This window comes from Lacerta agilis, chromosome 15, assembly GCF_009819535.1.
Source record: "Lacerta agilis isolate rLacAgi1 chromosome 15, rLacAgi1.pri, whole genome shotgun sequence".
In the NCBI taxonomy this organism is placed as follows: domain Eukaryota; kingdom Metazoa; phylum Chordata; class Lepidosauria; order Squamata; family Lacertidae; genus Lacerta; species Lacerta agilis.
In genome coordinates, this window is record NC_046326.1 from 15,618,534 (window position 1) to 15,641,298 (window position 22,765).

At 52.9% G+C, this 22,765-nt stretch overlaps 2 protein-coding genes across 4 annotated transcripts in view; both read left to right on the top strand.

The window, feature by feature from the left end:
• Positions 1-14,897, top strand: part of SIK3 (SIK family kinase 3) — a 96,406-nt gene extending 81,509 nt beyond the window's left edge. The window contains exons 15-25 of one of the 3 annotated variants that reach the window (XM_033171610.1): positions 1,734-1,871; positions 5,256-5,406; positions 6,063-6,188; positions 7,275-7,360; positions 8,047-8,156; positions 8,426-8,744; positions 9,210-10,057; positions 12,726-12,889; positions 13,071-13,206; positions 13,616-13,790; positions 14,421-14,897. In XM_033171610.1, the coding sequence (XP_033027501.1) occupies positions 1,734-1,871; positions 5,256-5,406; positions 6,063-6,188; positions 7,275-7,360; positions 8,047-8,156; positions 8,426-8,744; positions 9,210-10,057; positions 12,726-12,889; positions 13,071-13,206; positions 13,616-13,773 (2,236 nt within the window). In that variant the 3' untranslated portion in view covers positions 13,774-13,790; positions 14,421-14,897. The remainder of the gene's footprint in view (positions 1-1,733; positions 1,872-5,255; positions 5,407-6,062; positions 6,189-7,274; positions 7,361-8,046; positions 8,157-8,425; positions 8,745-9,209; positions 10,058-12,725; positions 12,890-13,070; positions 13,207-13,615; positions 13,791-14,420) is intronic. The other 2 variants (XM_033171609.1, XM_033171611.1) reach the window with 2 other exon arrangements.
• A 4,550-nt stretch (positions 14,898-19,447) lies between these two features.
• APOA1 (apolipoprotein A1) lies at positions 19,448-22,757 on the top strand. Its single transcript, XM_033171612.1, has 4 exons — positions 19,448-19,579; positions 20,482-20,549; positions 20,819-20,975; positions 21,766-22,757. Exons 2-4 carry the CDS (start codon positions 20,507-20,509, stop codon positions 22,397-22,399), a joined length of 834 nt encoding a protein of 277 aa, XP_033027503.1. The 5' UTR covers positions 19,448-19,579; positions 20,482-20,506; the 3' UTR covers positions 22,400-22,757.
• Positions 22,758-22,765: the final 8 nt, after the last annotated feature.

Sequence of the window (22,765 nt, forward strand, 5' to 3'; positions counted from 1 at the left end):
TACATGGAACTTGGAGCTCCTTCATGGCAGACAGGTGCTTTGCCTGTGAACTATGTCCCCTCCCCATTGCCTTTGGGCTAGGACAGATATCAGTCTTGCTGGGCAGGTTAATGGAACCAACATACTTGAGTCAAATCCCCTCACATACTGGGATGAGACTACGTGGCTAGAGAATATGGTGTTGCCTGCCTTCCCACTTACCGTTGGCTGTCACACCATGCCACGGGTTGCCACGTCTCAAGAGTCAACATCCTTCCTGCAGGGCTGGGTGCAAATATTGACCTTCATAGAAGGGTGTTAGCTGCTCTGCTTGCAGAACCTTGGAGGGGACCCATGGGCTGGCCTCTCACCTCCTGCCCTGGGTTTGTTTGAGGTACCTGACCTTGAATTGCAGCTCGTTGTTCTCTCTCCCTCCGAAACTGCTTGATATAGTTAAGGGAAAGATTGGTCTCTGGGATTTCAAAATGAAACACTGTTAGCAAGTGGCAGATTTAGAGCTCTTTAGGAAATGATCTCCACCTGAGATGCTGGCTTGTTCCCACAGCACTAACTCTTCTCCATCCTCTTAACTCTGCTTTCCTCCTGTGTGGTGGTGGTGGTGGCGGTGGTGGCAAATAGCTTTAATTGCTGCTCCTCTTTGGTCACATCGTAATTGGCATTAAAATCTCTGAAGTCTGTACAAGTATACTATAGCCAAAGCTCACCGGCTTCCCTGAACAAAGTTCCTCACTTGCCTTTTAAGCTGGCTTTGATAAATGGACTCGACACTCTCAGCAATGAAATTAGGAGAGAACTCAGGAAGCCATGTTGTAGGTTACTCATCTGAGAGCCCTGTAAAAGCTGGTCCCAACACAGATCCAGGAATTGTGAGGGTGGCACCCCTCCAAACTTTCCCTTCCCTGGAGGCAAGTGAGTCTTTCAGAGGCCCAGGCTGCCCTTCCATCTAACTTTTGCTGAAACATGGCAGCTTTTGCATACATGACGTGAACAATTCCCTTTGTGTTGGACAACCCCTTATTCTCTCTTCTTGCCCAGGTGCACCTGGAAGTGCCCAAGAACAGAGTCTAGGTGGCGCTCTTGGTGCTTCCTTCTAGCATCGCTTAGACCAAGTGCTGCAATGGTTGGATGGGCAGAGGGCTCCTGCTCCTTTAAGAGTGGCACAAACGAAACCCTTGTCGCAGCCATTCTTTTCCCCACCTCACCGTGTTTAGAAAGGCTGCACCATTGGAAATTCTCCCCTCTGGGTAACTCTTAAAGGCTGAGGGGACTTGCCCCGTGTGCAGTTTTCCTGGTGCGTGAGGCCTTGACTTCTGCTTGGGAGTCCTGTGTCAGAATGAGCTGCCTGTTTCTCCAGGAAGCTAATTAGCTTCATTGGCCAAGTGCCAGCATCAAGATAGCACCTTCCCCCACAGTCCCCTTTTCCGGCAAGAAAGGAGCCCTCCTCCTTACACCTGCTGCAACCTTCTGATCCTGCTCTTAACCTCCACCAATGCTTTGCTTGGGTTTTCTGTAGGCTGGCGTTTCTGCTTTCTCCAGAGTTTCCCTGGGCCCCCAAAAGGGCGGTCTTTCTCCCACCCCCATTCCCATTAAAGAAACCCTTTTGAGAAAGCTGGGTGGTGGGTGCCTCCACTGCCTCGCTGTCCCCTCTCTCCACCCCCCTCGCTCCCTCTTTGGAGCTTCCAGGCACAGCCCCCACCCCTCCCTCTCACCAAATGTGCTCCTGCTTGTTGCAGATACTTGGCCAATAGGTCAAAAAGGCACACACTGGCAATGACCAACCCCACCGCGGAAATCCCGCCCGACTTGCAGAGGCAGCTAGGACAGCAGCCCTTCCGCTCCCGGGCATCACACCTGGCACCCGACCAGCACCGGTGAGTAGGTGGCACCGGCCGCTTGGGCAGTTCTGCACCAGGGAACCTGTCCTGGGCAGAATGGCACCCCCTAGCAGAAAAAAAAGAAAAAGGCTTTTTTGGATCAGGCTCTTGAAGGGGCTGCCCTGCCTCCAGGCCCTCTACATGCAGGAGAAGATTAGGCAGGAGGCAGCTGTCGCTCAGGCCTAGGCATGGCATAGCAAGGGTGGGGCACTTTGTTACTCTGTTGGGGAGCAGGAAACCTCTGTAAGAAAGGATGTTTCACAGCTGTTTCTGTCTGACCAATTGGCTTCCCTGGAATAACAACCCAAAACTCCACTTGACCCCATTTGTTGAAGGGGTGAATCAGCAGTGGAAGTTAGTTGAGAGAGTATCAGCGGCTCCTCCTCCTCCCACCCCACCCCCAACAATGATCAGGGGCTCTCGACTTGACTCTCTTTCACATCATATGAATAGTGACCACGTACATAGTTGCAGGATTGTTACCCCTGGTGGACGGGGTTCACACAGCATCGTTTGAGTGACCTGAGGCTGATGGAATAGTCTGATAGAGGTATGGGCTGCTACCTCACCATAACAGCCCTTAGAGGAGAATCTTTGAACCTTGTTTGTGTCAACAGCTCTGTCATGGGATTGGCACCACTGGAACTGTATGTGTTTGCCTGCAATGTTTCCTCGCTAAAATTCCAGGGGAGGGGGGTGACGCTGTGGCAGAGGAACAAGTGCAACCTTTGACCGTTGCGAAATGGGCTCTCCATGATATGGCGCGCACGCACACACACACAACCCTGGATTCTTGCTGCAAGTCTGTCCACATATGATCTGTAGCCTTTCGCCCCCTCCCACCCTGCTGTCCTCCTGTCCCTTTAGTCCTAGGTGTGAGCTGCTGCTGCCGAGCCCTTTTCCTGACCCACCTTGCTGCGGCTTGCAAGCCTGTTTTGTAATTGTCGTCAGGATAGCTTCTGAGCTGAGCAGTGACATCGCCAGCTGGAACAGTTGAACTCTGAGCTGGCTGAGGCCATGCTGGCGCCACGCTGGAACCTGAGGAAAGCAAAGATAAGCTGTGCTGGCCCTGGGTAACTCCTGGTTAAGCTCTGCTGCAGGACAGGAGCACAGTCCTGTGTGACTCTTACAGGGACATCGTGGGGCTGAGTAAACAGAATTCTTTGGCGGAGGCAGCTCTGAGCCCAGCCTCTCCTTCCTCCCAGCCTCTCAGTGCATTTCCCAGGTGCCCAGTTCCTCCTGCTGGCTCAAGGAAGACCACCGCAGGCCTCTCTCCTGGCACACCTGCCCTTCTCCAGGGATTACACCAGGGAAGGTGGGAAAGAGATAAGAGCTGTTTCTGCAGCTCTCTTGGCTCCAGGTGACTTCAAGGCCTGAGTAGCTAATCACTATAGACTTTGGTGTTGGCACATAAACAGGCTCTTCTTGAATCCACCAATGATTCAGTGTCAAATCCCCTTTCCAGCCACCCACAACTGGCACAACATTGCAAGGAAATGGTTGCTGTTTCCCTTGAAGTTCATTTAACTGGTTGGCGGTGGCATCAGAAGTGGATTTCCTAGGCAGGGCATATGCCGAGAGTCAATTCACCCTGCAACATGGCCAGTGGAAAATCCTTTGTGTTTCAAGAGGGGTTTCAGCCAGACTGCATCTTGTCTGATGCCTACCAGAGCCAGGGTTTATTTAAGCTGGGCTGAGCAGCTTGAGCCCTGCTGCTCTTTGGGAACCACCTGCTCTGCTGGAACACAGTTGGAAACTGCACTGCAGAGCCCATCTCTGTTGTCCACCTTCCTGGGCTGCCACCCCAAGACAATTTGCTTGGATCCAATGTTGTGGTTGGGAGTGGAGAGGTGGGACTTTTTTGGCGCTGCTTAATTCCTAACAAGACCATGTGCGCTGCATTGAGCTATAAGTCAGAGAGGGGATCGTATACTCTGCACATGCTCAGGGTCTCCCTACATTCTGCAGTGAGCGATTCCTGTCAATCTCTTGCTTACATATAAAGAAGGGCAAGTCTAGCAGGGCTTTGCAGCAGGGAAGGCAGAGGCTGTGGACCTGCAAACCCATTTCCTTCTAAATTTTTTTAGCGCGGGGCATCTGTGGGCATTGCAGCTAGAAGAAAGGGTTCTACTGAAGCCAGGTGCCCTCTGAGGTGGAGTCCTTTGCTGTCCTTTAACCTTTGGCTGGCACTGCCCTCCCAGCCATCATATTTTCATGTAATATACTGTCAGCAAAAGGCTGCTGCAAGGGCAAGAGTGATAAGAGGGGGAGAGAGACAAGTGGCAGCATGCCGTTTGAGAGGACCTGCTAGTCTGAAGTGCCTAGGGGATTCTGGGTCTTCCCTTCCCAGTGCTTAGTTATCACAGACCACCTTTCCCAAGTCTGTTGATACTGTGAACCAGCTGGGTAACCAGAATGATCAAGGGAGAGGAGCAACACCCCTAGAAGGAAAGGTTACAGCATCTGGGGCATTGTAGTTGAGAGAAAAGAGGAGCACACGATAGAGGTGTAGAAGATGATGCACGGTGTGGAGAAAGTGAACAGAGAGAGGTTTTTCTCTCTCTCGAAATACTAGAACACTGTGATATTCATTAAAGCTGAATGTTGGAAGAGAAGACTCAGGAGAGATGAAAGAAAGAACTTCACACAGCACGTAGTTAAGTTATAGAATTGACTCCTGCAGGAAGCAGTGATGGCTACCAACTTGGATGGCTTTAAAATAAGATTAGATAAATTCATAGAGGAGGAAGAGACTGTATAATGGCTACCAGCCACAATGGTTATCTTCTGCATCGAGCTGGAAACCACAGCAGGGGAGAGGCTCCTGTGCTTGGGTCCTGCTTGTGGGTTCCCCACAGGCACCTGATGGCCACTGTGAGAACACGATGCTGGACTAGATGGGCCACTGGGCTATTCTTCCAGCAGGCTTTTCTTATGTTCTTAATTGGCTGGGACACCTTTAGTAGTTAGCCGAGGCCTCCCCGGCTGGGACACGATCCCCTGCTCTTGGCACTCTCTGGTGCTATGATTCAGCAGCTTGCCAGTGACCCCCTTTTATTTGTGCAGGATAATGCAGGTCCTCCAGCGGTTAATGCCAGGGAGCAAAAGTCTGAGGCCCTGGGAGCTAGAAGGTCTGCTGGGTGTCCCACATGGCTTGAGAACTGATGGGTGCTGGAGCAGAGCCACTCGTTCCTGTTTCTAGGGTTGCAGGCACCCCAGGACACCACACTTCCAATCTCTTTGGCACACAGAGCAAGTTGGCAAGTTCCTTTGCCCAAACTGGGGTGGGGGTGGGGGCAGAACATGGCCAGGCTGCTGGGAACATGGCTTTGGTTCAGCTGGTGCCTCTAATCCCACCTTTCTGTCTCCGTGCATGCACAGCTATGTCTATAAAGACTCCAACACTCTGCACCTCCCCACGGAGCGCTTCTCTCCGGTCCGCCGTTTCTCAGATGGGGCTGCCAGCATCCAGGCATTCAAGGCCCAGCTGGAGAAGATGGGCAACCACAGCAGCATCAAGCAGCTGCAGCAGGTACTGAGAGAGGAGAGCAAGGGCGGAAATCAAGCCAGGCAAGAAAGGGAGCAGCATAGGCCAGCAATCCAGGCTCCTGGCAGAACTGAGCTCTGCACCTCCCAGGAAAAGCTTCCTTCCTTGTTCAACATCCAGCCACTTTTCAACTAGCACCCCACCATTGTTCATTGCATCCTCCCTGTATCTTGCTCTTAGGCCAGGTTGAATAATAGCTTTGTCTCCTGCTCTGCCACAAATGTAAAGCAGCCTTGGAGTCCTCGCAGCACTAGAGCAGCTCCCAGTGTCCTGTAGAAAAAGATGTGATGGTGAACCCCGTTTAAATAAGATGCTCCCCATGACCTGCCCTTGAGATAGTTGTGGTGGGGAGGGAACACTCCAAGTCCCAAGAGGACTTTCTCTTGTCTTGCATCCAGCTGGCCCCATCTGGGGCTTTTGCCCCTCCTGGCTACCTTGCTGCTGTTGCTGGCAGTGCCTGAAGGAGCAAGTGCTATGTGGGTCTCTCCTCCTAGTGCCACTGAAGCAATGACCGGGGCTCATCTGAAACCCAGAGAGAGCCACAGTGGCAAGGCTGCCTGTGAGCCTCCCCTTTCTGCCATAGCCCCTCTTGCTTTCTTTAGCCAAGAAGTAGCAAAAGGTCACTTGGTGGGTTGTTTCAGGAGTGTGAGCAGCTCCAGAAGATGTATGGGGGCCACATGGATGAGAGGACCCTGGAGAAGACGCAGCAGCAGCACATCTTGTACCAGCAGGAACAGCATCAGCAGATCCTTCATCAGCAGATCCAGGTACTGGCACTTCCAAGGAGCATCAGGAGGAGGGCATAAGCGACTAGGATGTCTCTGCTCTGGACTGTGCCATGCTAGCGCAGCCCCCTTTAGGACATGGCTCCAGCCCAGTGTTTCCCAAGCTTGGGTCCTCAGCTGTTGTTGCACTACAACTCCCATCATCCCTAGCTAGCAGGACCCAATAGTCAGGGATGATGGGAATTGTAGTCCAAAAACAGTTGGAGACCCAAGTTTGGGAAACTGCTCTAACCCAATGCCACTGTATGCTTTCCATACAGAAGGTTCAGTTCTCAGCAGCATCTCCAGGCTGGGCTGGTAGCGACTCCTGTTGGAAACAGGCACTGCCAGTCAGTGTATAAAAGAGACTGAGCTAGGTGGACCAAAGGTCTGACTCAGTAGGAGTCAGCTTCCTGTGCCTCCCCCCACCCGATGCCCATGAGCATGTTTGTGTCAAGCGCTTCCACTGTGGTTCATTGGGGTGGGTGGGTGGGTGGGGGGAGAGAGAGAGAGAGAGAGAGAGAATTGTCTAGTGCTGAAATGCTCCTCCCTGTTGGTCAGTATCATAGGAACACAGGAAGCTGCCTTACAGCAGTTCAGAATATTAGTCCATCTAGCCGAGTATTATCTACACTGGCTGGTAGAGGCTTGCCGGGGTTTCAGGCAAGGATCTTTACCAGCTTTAGCTGGAGATGCTGTGCTGCCAGCAATTGAACCAACTCTTCCCCCATTTGGCCCTCTTTCTTTAGATAGGTCAACCTGGAGAGTTGCAATTCCTTCCCAGGTTGTCCTTTTGCCCTTTCAGCTCTCCACCCCCCCTCCAGTCAGCAGCAGCATGCTCCAGAGCCACAGTAACTGCCAGCAGCATCTCTCTCCGTTCCTGAGCTTCAGCTGCCAGCCCTTTGGGCCAACGTCTGACAAGTTGCTTTCTCTGAGGCAGCCAGGAAGAGAGTTGCTTGAACGCCTTGGCATTGCTTGGCTCCATGCGGCTGCTTTGCCCCCATTTTGCAGAGTGCTCTCAGAGTGTGCTGTGGATGCCGCTGCTCACCAGCACTCTTCTTTGTTTCCTCTTTCCTGTGTGGTGCGCAGGATTGTGTCCGCCCTCCTCAGCCTTCTCCGCCACTGCAAGCTCCAGGAGAAAGCCAGCCTGCTTTGCTCACTCACCAGCTTCAGAGGTAAGGAACAGCTCCTGCACTTGTTAGGCCTCAAGCCTTCTCCATGCCTTGCAGGAAAGTGTTGGCACCTTCTTGCTCAAAGGGACCCAGTCTCAGCTTGATCAGCCTAGGCGCTTTGGCCTGCTGTAGCTCCCTTGGTGGCTGCATTTGTGAAGCTGAGAGGCAAAAAAGGAGAGGTGCTTAAGTTTAGATGGAATACGCAGAAAAGGTTGTTTTTTTTTAGACAGACAGGAATCTTCTGAGCTGGGAGGTTGTCTTATTGCGTTCTTTTCAGGAAAAGGCTGCACAGGCCCATGTAGTCCCTGCAAGGACTGCCTCATAGAGAAGGCTGGGGAATGGCAGGGCTGCTGGGGCATTGGCCAAGTGAGGAAGCCTCCTTCCCAGCTGCTTCCACTATCAGTCCCCTACCCCACCCTTCTTCCACTTCATGCTATAGGTAAGCTTTGGCCAAGGCAGTGGTGGTGTGTTTTGCCCAGGCCTGCTCTTGCCTTCTCACTTCGTGGCAACATAATACAATGTATTGTGCAATGCAGCCTGGGTGCTGATATGCCATAAAATCTCACAGATTGCCTGGCTCACCCTTATGATGATGCCATTAGGCCTGTGCTGGCGATTTTCTCTGGTGACATAAACATAACTCACATGCTTGTGTGTGTGTGTGTGTGTGTGTGTGTGTGTGTGAACAGGTTACGGATCCAGCCCTCCAGCCCACCTCCAAACCATCCCAGCAACCATCTCTTCAGGCAAACGGACAGCAGCCCCCCTCCAGTCAGCAGTAGCATGCTCCAGAGCCACAGTAAGTGCCAACAGCATCTCTCTCCTGCCGAGCTGCATTTGGGTTTTGTCCCTATTCCCGCCGGGGGTTGCTTGCTCCAGCTAGCTGGGAGAATCCCAGGTTAGGCAGTCTGCCACCTTCACCATTGGAACTTAGTTCAGGGATAAGTGAACAATCGCAGTTGTTTCCTGAAATGGTGGGCAAAGAACCCCCCCTCCCCCCGCTTACACAGAGAGCAGCCATAGTGAATCCCAGCCAAGGCAGTTAATGGAAAGACTTCCATTTCGCAGGTGCAGCCTCGCCGTCGCAGTTCCAAGGGATGCCGTCTCACAGCGCCATCTTCCAGCAGTCGGGCAGTTGCTCACCTCCCCCCAATGTGGCCCTCTCCTGCATGGGCATGCCGCAGCAGGGGCAACCGGTAGCCATCCAAGTGCAGGAGCCAGGAGATGGGATGGGCGGCAGCCTCTTGCAGGCTGGGCGGGGCATGCCCACCCCCGCCAGTGCCAATCAGCTGCAGATGCATCATCGTGCCAGTCTGATGGCCTCCCTGACTTACGGGCACAGGCCCCTCTCCAAGCAGCTCAGCGCGGACAACGCAGAATCTCACAGGTATGGCAATAGCAACAATGGGGTAGTTTCGGGGTGTTATGTGTGCCAATTCACAGTTGGCCTGGCTAGCAGCTTTGCAGAGTGCGAGATTCCCAAGTGGTGTCCTCCCTGGACCACAGTGCTTCTCTCCCAGGCTAGGCCTGGTCCATTTGTGGGGTCTGCAGGTAATGATGACATCTTGCTTAAGTAGGTTTCGAGAAAGGGTTGGGTAGATGGGCAGAGGGGCAGCTGAGCATTGATTATTAGCCCGGCTCTCTCTGAATGGAACCTTTTCTCTGTCCTGAGGCTGGATGGTGTGGGTTGTGGAAGTGATGAGGTCAGCTCTTCTTTCTGGGCCAACTGGCTGGCTGCTGCTGAAGACCAGCCCAAATCCTCCTTCCACAAAGCACTTGAGGCACGGTTCCCTGGAGTGTCTCCTGTGCTCCTAAAGAGCCTCCTTCCTTCCTTCTCTCTCAATCCACACAGGTATCCGTCAACTGGCTACGACCAGGTGCACTTGCACCCCCACCTGTTTCCGGAGCAGGCCCGTGTCTCTCCAAGCAGCTACAGCCCAGCTACAGCAGTGGGCTTCCCTCCGCAGGTGGAGCAGTTCCCCAGCTTCTCCCAGAGCGCTCAGCAGCAGCAGCACTACGCCACGTCAGCCCTGCAGCAGGCGCTGCTGTCCCCCACCCCACCAGACTACAGCCGGCATCAGCAAGTCCCACACATCCTGCAGGGCCTGCTCTCGCCCCGGCACTCACTCACAGGCCACACGGACCTGCGGTTGCCCCAGGCCGAGGTGGCGCAGCTCATCAAGCGGCGGCAGCAGCAGCAGCAGCAGGAATTCCAGGAGCTGATCCGGCACATGAGCCAAGGGGAGAGCGGACATGTGGCTACCAGCGTGGCCCAGAAACTGTCAGAGCGCCAGGCTCTGTCTTTGCCTTATCAGAACACTGACACATACCACCACCCTCACCATCACCACCACCACCACCACCACACCAGTCCCCAGCACCTCTTGAAAGTGAGGGCGCACGAATGTATCCAGCAGGCGCCAGCCTCGGTGCCGGCCCACGGGTACACTCACCAGCCCACCTTGGTCCACTCGGAGAGCATGGAGGAGGAAGTGGACTGCGTGTGTGAAGGGGAACGGGACAGCTTCCCAGGCAATAAGACCAAAGCTTGCCACGAGGCTCCGCTGCTCTTAAGTGCCGGTGGTCCTGGGGACCCAGACGCTTTGTTTGGGACTGCCAAGCAGGAGCAGGAATTGGGGGCGCACCATTACAGGCACCAGCCAGCCGCCACCTTCAGTCGGAATAAGGTGCCTGGTAGAGGTAAGGCCAGGCCCTACCCAGGGCCACAGAGCAGGGCACTGTTGGGTGGCTGGTTGGGTGGGGCTGGCCTGGATGAGCAGGGCAGACGGGGGGCGGAAAGAGGCGAGAAACTCTGAGGAATAGGACCTGGGTTGCTGAGCAGGCCGCCTTCGCATGCTGCTCTGCAAGTGGCACCTGTCTTGATGGAGAATGGGCAGGTGGGAGGAGAGCAGGGCAGGCTCCAATGGCTTACGGGCGTGGCCAGGGAGGTGGTTGGAGGGAGGGAAGGGGCTTATTTGCACCGGACATCAGGAATTTATGGAATTGGCTGCCACAGGATGTCATGATGGCCCGTGGCTTTCAAAGGGGGTTAGACAAATCCATGGAGGCTGGAGGAGAGGAAATGCCAACAAAGGGAAACCTCAAGCTTGGAGCCTGCCTGCCTCCTGATACCATCTTCTGAGGAGTAACAACAGCAGGTGGCTGTTGCCTTCATACATTCCTTGTGAGATCATTAAGAGGTATTGGGAGCAGAAGAGTCATTGCCCTTGTCCAGCTGATCTCTTCTGATCATCTAGGGCCCTCCAGCTTGTTGCTTGAGTTAATGGCAGTTCAGTGGATTGGCTCTGAGAGAGGCAGGCTAAAGGCCCAGCTGAGCTGGGAACTCACATGTATTCTGGGGTGAGCCACCATCCTCTCTTGGTCTTAATCATTCCCATCTGTGAAATGGGAGGACAAGCAAGGTAAATACCGCAGAGCCATTTTCCAAGTTGTTATAGAAGGATTGACCTTGTGTGAATGGTGGTGCCTTGCGCACCCGCCCCCTGTTCAGGGGATTAAGAGTGCAGGCAGGTCAGCATTCAGACACCAAGCAAATGCTTCTGGAAGTGTTTGTGGCACGGGGATGGGATGGGGGGTGAATTTGCTCAGGAGGGAAAGGAGCTTCTTGGTGCTCTCAGCTCATGGGAAAGTGGTCCAAGGGAAGGAAAGCAAGGAAGTCAGGCTTCACATTTGCCTCCTCAGCCAAGCTAAGAGCTCCTGTGTGATGCCTTCCACCCTGCCTGGTCCTGGGGCTTGATGAAAGCACCCTGATCAGGACCCTATTTCTCTTCCTTGCCTTGTCTTGCTCTGGCTAAATATGGCCTGCTGCTCATTTTGGTGGTGGCAATGGGATGCTGCTGCAAGATCTAGCAGATGTCAGGGGCAGGGGGAGGCAGCTGGTCATTGGAAGTCCTCTCCATTTGGAGGAGGAGCAGGAAGGAGGGTGGAGGCCTCTCTGGTGGCAGAGTCGGCCATATTTCCCCTCTCCTGCCTGAAGCATCCTCTGTTTGTTTTCCCAGGAAAGTTAAACTGACTCTAGCTTTACTGCTACATATAGAAAGAGTGGTGTGATAGACGGGAATCCTGGGTACTCTTTGGGATTGTGAAATCCTGGCTAATTATTTATTTGAAGTCCTTTTTTATCCTCTCTCAAGCTGAAAAGGCTCCCAGAGCAGCTTACAGATTTTTATTTACTTATTTATTTTTAAAAACCCACAGCCACTGCCCCTTGCATTCTAAAAGGCACAACACAAAAAAGAAAAAGGGATAGGGAAGGAGGGAGGAGGGAGGGGGAAAGTATGCTTAAGCACCATTTCTGAAAGTTTAAGAGTTCTTTAAAACAACAAGCTGGGCTGAAAACAGTCGGGGGGACGGGACCCAAAAGAGCTCTTTTCCTCCTGTCCCTGTTTTTCATACGGAATCTTAGTTCTGACAAAAAGGCCACCTCCATGCCTCCTACTCATTGGCCAGAGCCAGGGCTTGTTGCACCTTAGGCCCGATGAAAGAGCTTTGGGGGAGACACAGGTGAGGACGTTGTGCTGTGCAGATGCCTCCCATCTGTCCACAGCGCTGCCTGCTAACAGCCCTTTCTGTGCCTTTATGGGTGGTGGCTCCTGAGGTGATAAAGGACAGCCTTTACACCCTGCAAGTACAACAGTTTTGTCAGCAGTTGATCTTTGGCCTGGCCCCTTTGGAACGAGGAGCACCGCCCTTTAGAATTGTTCCACTGCATGTCTCCACTGTGTGGAATAGGGGAAGGTGGGCCCATGCCAGGAAGCAGGCTGTGCCTTGTGGGGCTGGGCTAGGCACTTTATGTCTGTTGTGGAAGGATCTCCTGCAGGGAACAGGAGCTGCTCGTGGGTCTTTGCACAACTGTGTGTCCAACAGCAGGTTTCCCACACATGAGAGAGGGAAGGCTGCCTTTTTTGTTTTGTTTTGGGGTGCTGGGTAGAGCCCACCAAGGAGCTGCAGTTGGCTCTCAGCTCCTCCCATATCCAGGGGCATCTCCACAGGCTGTGCCACAGAGAGTACGCAAAGCATGGTTTCATACCAGGAAGTGGCTCTGCTGCTGCTGCTGAGAATCAAAGAGGAGGGGGGTGTTGTGATTGGCAGGTTGGCCCTGAGCCGGTTGTGCTCTGTCACAGGGCCATTGTGAGGATAAAAGGGGGTAATTCCCATTAACGTCTTGATGGAAAGAATGTGCAGTGAATGAGAAAAAGGAATGAAAAAGGGTTTCTCTCTCCTTGTACTTATGGCCTGAGCCAGAAGAATTTTAGGGTACTTGTGGTTGGGGAATGGGTGCCTTTGAAGGGACATAATGGTCTTTCCCTTCCCTCCTTTTTTGTCTGTCTCTCCCTTGCCCACAAAGACTCCATGGTCACAGGTTGCATGGAAAGAAACTCTCCTGGTCACGTGGAGATGCCAGATGCAGATGGGCCAGAGGGTTATCCCACAAGGCCGATTCCTGGTGTGCATCACAGATCCCGGCCTTTGCAGAGACACCACACCATTCAAAACAGTGACGATGCCTATGTATGTTGGGGAGAGGGGTGTTGGTGGGGATGGGGGCCCCCTGTGTCAAGGTGACACACCTGTTCTATGGTGTGGTGGAGGTGAAGGCCCTGGTCCCACCTCCTCTGGCCAGCCTCTCCCTTCTCATTCTTTAGCAGTGCCCCTTGCAGGTTTCTGAGCCTTTCCTTTCTCCTGCCTGCAGGTACAACTGGACACTCTGCCAGGCATGAGCCTAATGGCAGGGAAGGCACTCAGCTCTGCCCGCATGTCCGACGCTGTGCTCAGCCAGTCTTCCCTCATGGGCAGCCAGCCGCTCCATGATGGGGAGAGTGAAGAAGGTGAGTGCTTGGAGCCTCCAGCACTGCCAGGTGGTGCCTCTTTGCATGTCCAGCCAAAGGCATCTGACTTAAGGCTGGGTAGAGTGACCCGGTTGCTTGGCCAGGCCCAGGAAAGCGACACGAGGACAGTTCTGGATTTGAGAGGTGGGGAGCGTCTGTGAGTGCTCTATGTGGGCCTGGAGTGGGAACGGGCACATTAACAACTCCACCCGTCTTGCACTGTGAGCCAGGTTGAACATCTAGATGGGACAGCGGGATCCTTTGTTAAGCTTTCCGGGTTGAGCTGCAGCCCTCTCTCCCTGGGGCCTGGGAGATGCTGCGCTTGGCATGCCCTGTGGCTCCTAAATCTTGGAGCCAAACACACACTTCCAGGCTGTCACTTCAGCTTCCCTTGTCTTTGCTTTTGCAGACTGTGGAGAGAACTTGGAAGGTCAAGAGCACCTGAACCTAGCAGACGGCAACCAGCATCTAAACACCTCTTGTTACTCTTCCACGTGTATTACTGACGTCCTGCTGAGTTACAAGCACCCAGAGGTGCCCTTTGGGATGGAGCAGGCTGGGGTCTAGAGAGCAGGCAGGCTACAGTAAGTAGCATTTGAGTCCAGACCTGTGCCAGGCACTGGGGAGATGCATGGACCCCTTCCATGAAGGAAAGGGGATGGGGGGGGGAAGTACCCTCTTTTTTAATGTTGGTCTACCCACTACCTGGACCTGCGCTACACTGTGCTCACTGGGGAAGCAAGCGCCACATCCAAAGTTTCTACAGGGGTGGGCCTATCTGTTTGCTGTTGCTGCTGGAGCTGAGCAAAGCTCTCTGGATCAGCCGCAAGTCTCGGGACCTTGCAGGCAGAAGAGCCAGGCATGAGGAAATATTGTGTCTATGTCCCTGGGGCATCCAAGGTTGGATGTCGCATTCCTGGGTCAGAGGTCAAGAGGCTTAGTAGGCTCAGAGTGCGAAAGGTGCACTGCTCACTGCTGCCCTTGGGAAGGGGCAGGGCTCTGGGCTCTCTCTGGCTCTCCAGTGAGCTATTCCTGCTCCTGAAGCCATTGCCAAGAGGGCCTTGCTAGGCCAGCCAGTTTTGTGCCTGGCGGTGGGAGTGTGGAGCAGCGTGGGGCACAAGAAAGGCTTGGTGAGGTTCCTCTGTGTAGCAGTGTAGGCAGGTGTCTAGTACTCCTGTCACCCACTCCCCTCTCTTTGTCTCTCTCATTTTCCGGCAGGGGTATGTACAGCTTTGAAACAAAAAGGTCCATTTCAAACCAACAGTATCTTGCAGCGTTGCGCCAAATGGCCGTCCCGTTTCTCCTTGACGGAAATCTTGTGGCGGCTCCTCCTCTTCCTCCTCCTCCTCCACCTCAATCTCCTCGTTGGTTCAACAGTGTGCTTGTTCCTTTCGGATGTTCATTATTGCCATATTTGCCTGTGACGCCAGCCATTCTGGAAGGACCAGAGCAACCCCCTCACACAGAAGCTGTAGGGGGCAGTTCGAGGGCAGCTGCCGGCTTGGAGGGCCCCCCTCCCTGGTCAGTGGCAGGTGCTGGGGGAGGGGTCAGCCAGCCTCGCCTGGAAAACCTGATGGCAGAAGGGGAGAGGAGCTCTGCCCACCCGCAAGCAATAAGCAGCTGTTTTGGATGGTGCCTCTTCATGATCTGCCTTTACAGTGGCCCTTCCAGGCTAGGGAGCAGGGTGGGGGTGGTGGGGGCTATGCTTGCGGAGGGGCCGAGAGCCAAGCCTCCACATCTGCCTTCCGTGCATCACTTGTTGCCTCCCACCCCTTGGCCATTTGCTTCCCCCCCCCCACCGCAGTGGTGCAATATTGCTTTCGTGTGTCTCTCCTCTGTCAGCCTTTCTGTTTTAAATTTTGTCACTCTGTCCTTTCTTCCGTTTCTCTTTTTTGTACATCTCTCCCCTCCCCCATTTAATTCCATGTCCTCCTACTTCTCCCCCCCCCCCTTTAGTTTCGAGAAAACCTGGTTCTTGTTTTTAACTTGCTTTCCCTTCAGATCATGTAGGAATTTGTTTTGGTAAATGTTTATTATTATTGTTGTTGTTGTTATTAATAATAAATTAATTGTTAATAAAAGGCAGGATGCATTTTGCCCCTTCCCTTCTACCCCTCCCCACGTTGCTGCTTGCCCCTCCCCCCATCTTCCTCCCAGTATTGGCTTTTCTCCAGTGTGGCAGCGGTGGTGCCCCTGGCGTTGCTGTGGAGACTGTCTCTCCCTCTCTCACAGCCCTTGGGGGACTTGTTTTCTGTGACTGGTCCAGGGTCTGGGGCACCTCCAGCGGCTGGGCCTCCGGGGAGTCTCTCATGTCATCTTTTCTGCCTTTGGAACTTTTGACAAAGCTGCAACAGAGAATCCCTATTACTGACTCTTTTTGGAAGAATTTTTTAAAGGATTAAATATATATATATATATATCAATGCAGCCCTCCTGAATTTGCACAGAAGAAGTGTGAGACCAGCATGGCTGAGGTTCTTTTGCTATCATCATCATCATCACCATCCTCCTGTTCCTCGTACTCACCTTTCCAGCAGCATCTGGATACCAAGATGTGCAAGCGATGGTGGGGTGATGCCTCTTCCTCCTGCTGCTCCTCCTCCTCCAGGCTGGATTGTGGCCGCGGTTCCACCGAGGCAGGGGACTCGCTTACCAAGGAAGAAGAGTGGGCCATGGAGGGGCAGGGGGAATTTGAGGGCTGCTCACTGCTCCCTCCTGCCACTGGGAGGGAGGGGCCAAAAGGCACCAAAAGCCCCCTCCAGCCTGGCTTTGGACTCTTGCTTTGGTTTTCCCTTCTGTTTACATGATCCTGAGAGATGACAGCAGCATCAGCCACCCTCCAAGCAAACCGCCATGCAGGGACTGGCCTGGCTATGCTGTTTTGCAGTATCACACTTTTTGTTTTTGTTTTTGTTTTTTTGCGGGGGGGGGGGTGTTCTTTTGTTTTTAATCATTGCTTTGTATTGTAGTAATCAATACTCGCAGTATATGTTGAATGTATCATATACTTTGCTATTATTTCTGTTTTGGGGGGAAATGTCCAAAGTATTTTTCTCATTTATGTTGGACTAAAAACAAGAACCCACACAAACAAACTCCCCAGATTTTCAGCAAAATCTTAGTTCAGTTCCCCCCCCCCGTTTGTTTGTTCGTTTTCGGTGGGTCATTTTGCAACTAGTAACTTAGTTGGACGTGGGATCATGACAAATAAACCCATGATTATGATTGGCTCTCAGTAGTTCTGGTCTGCCTTTTCTCTTGCTGTTGTGTCCAGGTTGGGGAGTAGTGGCGCCTTAAGCTGGGATTGTCCCTGAACAAGTGGCAGTGATGGCTCTGGAGACCCTCCTTAGGCAGAGGACCCTTGCGTTCTGACCATGTGCTGCATTGGTAGCAGCGCAAGCCCATGTTTGGGTCCTTGTATACTTCAGGATCAGTAGAGCTTCGGGCGGGAGGGAAGGGGCCATAACTCAGTGACAGAGTATCTGTTTCGCAAGCAAAAGCTCCCAGGTTGAATTGTCTAGCACAGGGTTTCCCAAACCTGTTTCATCGCAGGGCCCCACCTGCCTCCTCCATTGCATCCCATCACCAGGGTTAGTATCAAAAGGCCCTCCTGCTGCACGCTGCTCATGACCTAGAGGAAGTGGGCATTATTGGGGCTAGAATGCTCCTTGGTGTGTATCTGCTTAGCATCTCCCTTTGTGGGGGTACCATAACGTGAGCATTTTTGTCTGAAAATGGCATGCCAAGGAGTGATTAGCTAAGGTCGGGTCCTGTTGAGAGTTTTAGACTGGTGGCATCCAGTGGCAATTTGTACTCCCTGAGATCTTTGCTTCCACCAGAAACGTTGGTTGTCCTTTAAAGCCAAGCTGGCTGATACAAGAGCAGCATTTTTGTCATTTTGATAGCCTTGGGCTAGGATTCCAAGCAGAGCCTCCACAACCTCAGTCACATTTCTTTGGGTGATGGGATTGCAAGAGAATGGGTTGGTGTCACCACTGCTTCCTTCTTCTACTCCAGCGAGTCCTGCTGATTCATTTCCAGGGTGGGAGGCTAAGAATGGAGCACGGTGCCCAAATGGGTTTACTTGGATTTCTCTTCCAGAAAGTCCAGATTGGGGATTCCTTGTATGCTTCTTGTTTCTTGTCTGAGACATTGTAGAGCTACTGCCAGCCAGTGCTGACTATATGGAGCTGGCTGGACCTTAAGGGGCTGACTTAGTAGAAGGCAGCTTCCTATGCTCTGCAGATGATGGAACTACAGGTGCAGTCCTCAATAAGGCTGCTCTGATGTGTATGAGTTTCAGCTAAAAGGCTGGCAGAGTTTCTCTTGCTGTTCTCTCCTGTGTCCCCAGCCTCAAAGGCGCCATAGATAGCAAAACTCTTGATTGAATGGCAGTAAAGGGACACATGCAAAATGGTGCTAGCTGATAGGGATTATTAGTCTTTATGGTGCCTTTAGACTTGGCTTTTGCTTCAACAGACTAATACGTATCTGGAAACAGAGTCAGGATGTGTTTCTCGTCTTCTGGAGAGTAACTCCCCATCCCTCTGGAGACAGGTTTCCTGGCACTGTGAATTCTAAGATGAGTGGCAGCCCCACTTTTGTGGAGGTTTCATGTAATCAGGCTCTCTCTCTCTCTCTCTCTCCCCCCCCCCATGGCAGAGAAAGCCATGCCCAGAATTTCATGCATTCGGTTGCACCACACAGTCACCAACCTTCCTATCTGATGTAAAATCCAGCACTCTCAGGGAGAGGTTGAGGTTCATTGGATGTATGTATTGCTTCACACTGAATAAAGTCCTGAAGTGATTTGCCACTAAGTAAAACACAACAGTGATAAAATCACGTCAGCATATTTAAAACAGTACAATACGGTATCATTGGTGCTGCCTAAATGCCCTAGAAAACAAAAGGATGGCAAGGTTGGCACCAGGTGGGCCTCCCTTGGGGGAGAGCATTCCATTGAGAAGGCACTTTGCGGGCCTTTCCAACTTTGAACAATGAGATGGAATCTCAGAAGTCGTGGGATGGGTCCATAACTCTGGCAGGTCACTTGCTCTGCCCACAGTAGGTCAATCCCTGGTATCATCAAGTTTGAAAAATGTTCAGAAAGACCCTTGCCTGCCCAAGATCCTAGAAAGCCCTTATCAGAGGACACCAGCGTCCTCATTGTTTTGGACAGCGACTCCCATCATCACCCTTGACCTTCCTGGCTGGGGCTGATGGGAGTTGTAGTTTAACAACTTCTGGAACACGTCAGGTTGGGAAAGGCTGGAGTAGACCGTATCATGCCAAGACAAAGTCTCATCTGGTATAAGGCAGTTTCCTGTGTTAAGGAAACTTTGCAGGTCAGAGGGTGGGGCAGAGGTGATCCACATTATCTCCCTGGGGCTAGCAATCCAAGAATGAAGTAGGCAGAATAAGCAAATGCATCCAAATGCTTGAGTTCGCACAATGTGTTCAGTTTGCAGTTAATCTCTTAGTGGAGTCAGGAGGTTCTTCTTGGTGTAGATAGAGCCCCAGACATCTTTGGAACAGCTGTGGTAGTTCTTCCCATAGAGCTGTTTTCCCTAGCCTGGCTCTGTCCAGATGTTTTGCACTCCAAAGAAAAATAATCGGGCAGCTGCTTGATGCAAGATCCCTTCTCCCTGATAACTGCCCATTTACTGTGTGCAAAGACCTTTTTCTTCCTCTTGTGTATGGGGAAGCGTTCCAGCATGTGAACCCTCACCATCGCTTGCAGCCAGGCCCAAGTCAGCCACTTTCTCTGATGTTTGCCTTTGTCAAGAGAGGTGAGGTTTCGCCTGGGGAAGTGGGGGGCTAGGATAGAAAGCAGCTTATGGTAGGTACAACTTTCCTCGCACGCTGGCCCCCCAGCAAAGGAGAACAACCTCAATTATTGGCCTGTTGTTAAAGGCTTGCCTGGTCCATGCTGGGAAGCTTCAGGTCACAGAGTTGTTCTCCTGAAGTTATTACTAAATGCACCAAGGACAGAGTCCTCAAACCACTTGGGAACAACAACAGGAGCCTTGCAAATCTCCTTCCTTGGCGGCTGCCCAGCTGAGCAGAGGGGTCCGTGGGGTTCCTGTTCTGGCCACAAGTGCAAATCTGGGTCAGAGAGCTGGCCCTGGGCCCAGCTTCTGTGTTTGTTCCGGAGTCCCTTGCCAGGCCCCTGTTGCTCCTTGATCGTGCGCGTTCCCCCTGGGGATGTGTGTTTGATCCTTGAACTCTAAGCGCCACATAGTCACGACTTGGGAGTGAATTCCCCATTTACAGCTTTGACTTATCTTCGGCAATAAACAACCACCTCTGGTATAAATAGCCACCGCCGAGGAGGATCGGCCACACGAAGCAGCAGACGCTGAAAGGACTGGTAAGAATCTGGTCCTCTCCTGGTACTATGCCGGGGCTTGCTTCTCTCTCTCTCTCTCTCTCTCTCTCTCTCTCTCTCTCTCTCTCTCTCTCTCCCCCTCTCCCTCTCTCTTTCTCTCCCTCTCCCCCTCTCCCTCTCCCTCTCCCTCTCCCTCTCCCTCTCCCCCCCTCTCTCCTTCTCTCAAAGCTCTGTGAAAAGACTTTGCTTCCCCTGTGGAGAAGTTGCATCTCCATTTCTTTCTTGATCAGCCTTTGCCAACTCCCCGGTGCCCACCCAGTGCTTTGGACCACAGATCCCATCAGCACCAGCTAGCACAGCAGCCAGAGCACACCAGGAGGGCACCGCCAGGTTGGCAAAGGCAGACTTGGTTGTTCTGCCTGGGGCTTCCTCTTGGATATATCAATGGATACCTTGGGGTGTATGCCTTTGGAAGGGAAGCTCATTGGACTCTTCCAATGAGCAGGTGCCCCAGCTTGGGAAGCATCTCTGGGCATCTTGCTGCTGCTGGTTTAGGTGGACATAGCAGCTCTTGTGCGCAGCAATTCTTGCTTAAGGGCAGAAAGAGCTGCCCTGTGGGGTCATGCCAAGGGGAGCCCACCTTACCTCAAATCTGGCTGCTTCTCAAAATGACCAGTCAGGTGCCTCCTGGGAAGCCCACAAGCAAGACTTTACGGTAACTAGTCCTCCTGTGTTGCTTCCTAGATCCAATGCCTCTGGATGTGGGGCTTCCCATTGGCTCTTCTGGCTAATAGCTCATCTTTAGCAGGCCTCTTTTTCTCCTCACTTCCAATTTCTCTCTTTCTTGGTCTTGGGAGAGAAAAGCTCAAGAAATCCTTTTGTTGTTGTTGTTGTTGTTTACATCTTTGAGGATTATTCTGGCCTGACGTGATCCCCTTTTGCAGTCTCCAGGTTGGAACGCATTGCAAGATGAGAGCCATCACGGTGACCCTGGCCCTGGTGTTCCTCACAGGTGAGTCACCCCAACCCTGTGCTCACGGCACGGAATGGCAGCTCTCCCTGAGGCAGCCCAACTCCTGCCCAAGAACCTTGGGGGGACGAGCTCTGAAGGACATGCTCCGATCTCCGCTAATCTCTGCTTGCGGGTGGAGGGAGGAGCAGCCCTAGAGGAGTGGGCTCTGCCTTTGCAGGGCCGAACTGGGGAGACCTGGCTCGCTTCTAACTGCCCCTTTCTAAGCGCTCTGCCCTTAGGCTCTAACCATTATTGCATTGCTTCTGCAGGAACCCAGGCCCGCCACTTCTGGCAGCAAGATGAGCCCCAACAAACCCCCTTGGAGCGCGTGCACGATGCTCTCACTGTTTACATAGAAACCATCAAGACTGGTCTCCGCGAAGCCGTCACTCAGCTGGATAACTCTGCTTTGGGCAAGGAAATGGAGTGAGTAGCAATTATGGGGCAAGCAGGGAATGGACTGGTAGGCTGTAGGCTTTTGGGGTGGCCAAAGCTCCTTCCCCTTTACCTCCTCAGGAGATGATGCTTCTGCCTCAGGAGGGCTTTCCATCTGCGCAGTGAGGGGGGGGGCAGGGAGGAGTGGCTGGCTGGCTGGCTTTGTGGATATCTGTGGAGGCCTTTCCAAACCCAGTGCCCCAGATCTCCGTTCACCCTCATGGAACTGTGGTGTAGCACCATCCACCTCCCCCCCCCCCGGCTAAAAAACAGATATTGGGGGGCTTACAGCTGTTCTGATCTCAAGGGCCTTCCCTGGGAGGGACAGCTTCGCAAAATCTAGAGGGGCTGGATTGCCTGACCCGCCTCACCCCACCCCACCCTGGCTGTGCTAATGAACAGCATCACAAATTCATAGCTGAAAGAGGAGCATCAAATATACTTTTTAAGGCAACTGCTGAATAGACATGCCTTTTATGAACCCTATAAACAGATTTTTTAAAAAAAATGAAATTAGACAACTGAGGTGTATATGTGACGGGGGGGGGGGAATCCTTTTATAAAGGCTGAGCAAAGGGTGGCTTCCTCGCTTCTGCTCCACATTGTAAAAGGGGGTAACAGAGACACTGACCTTCCTTAGTAGAACAGGAGGTCAAAACTGGCTGGTGCTTCTCGAGGAGAGAGGTGCTCCCTCCTTCTTCTGGGCTGGAGCAAGAGGGCTAAGCATCAACTCTGTCCTCTCCTCACCCACTAATTTGGTCTCCCCAACCTCTCTCTGTAGGCTAAGCCTGGTTCCGAAATTGGACAAGGCACACCAGCTTTTAGCTGAGTTGCACAAAGAAGTAGCCCCCGAGATGGAAGAACTAAAGCAAGAGCTGAAAGAGGCCTGGGAAAAGGGAGTCGAGGAGCTGAAGAAGCACTTGGAAAGCGTGAATGCCAATATCCAACCCTACTTTGATGAATTCACCAAGAAGCTCCAGCAGGAAGTAGAGGCTATCCGGGCCAAGGCAGAGCCCATCGGGCAGGAGGTGCGGGAGATTGCCCGCCAGAACCTGGAGACAATTCAGGAGAAGGTGAGGCCAGTGGCCGAGGAAGCGCGGGACAAGCTGCGGGACCACGTGGACGAGCTACGTGCGAAGGTGGCCCCCCATGCCGAAGAGATGCGCCAGAGGCTGAGCCAGAAGCTGCAGGAGATCCGGGAGCAGGGTGCCCCCAAGTTGAGAGAGTTTCAGACCGAGGCCCAGAAGCACTTCACTGCCCTCCGAGAGAAAATCGGACCCATGGTGGAGAAAGTGCGTGAGCAGCTGCCCGCTAGCGTGGAAAGCTTCAAGACCTACGTGGAGGGCCTCATCTCCACTGTGCAAAAGGCCATAGAGGACGAGGTGAAGAAGGGGCAGGAACAGCAGGCCGCCTAGAGAGAAGCATGGTGGGCCCCCCTCCTTCCAGGATCCTGCCTGGACCTTTGGGCCTCCCTCTTTCCTCTGATCAGGGTTCCCCTGAATAAGCACTGCCTCCCCAGTTTGGTATTTATCGCTGACCTTTCCCACCCCACATTTTGGCACCACCACCCTGGGTGGGTTATGGCAGGTGGGCAGGGAAAGGAGGGGTTGCAACTCCTCCCCACGCCCTTAAGACCCCAGCTGGAAGACCTCAGGCTGGAGTGGAAGAAAACCTAGCTTCTCTTCCCCTCTTCTCCCCACCACCATTCCCACCTGCTCAGTCCAGTGCCTCTCTCCTTCTCTTTTGCCAAATAAAAAGCAACTTTAAGAGATATGGCTATT

Bases quoted from the DNA above. Each gene is read 5' to 3' on its own strand.
- APOA1 (XM_033171612.1), top strand. From the start codon at position 20,507: ATGAGAGCCATCACGGTGACCCTGGCCCTGGTGTTCCTCACAG. The intron at 20,550-20,818 runs GTGAGTCACCCC...TTGCTTCTGCAG, and splicing joins GGCCCTGGTGTTCCTCACAG to GAACCCAGGCCCGCCACTTC. The intron at 20,976-21,765 runs GTGAGTAGCAAT...CTCTCTCTGTAG, and splicing joins GCTTTGGGCAAGGAAATGGA to GCTAAGCCTGGTTCCGAAAT.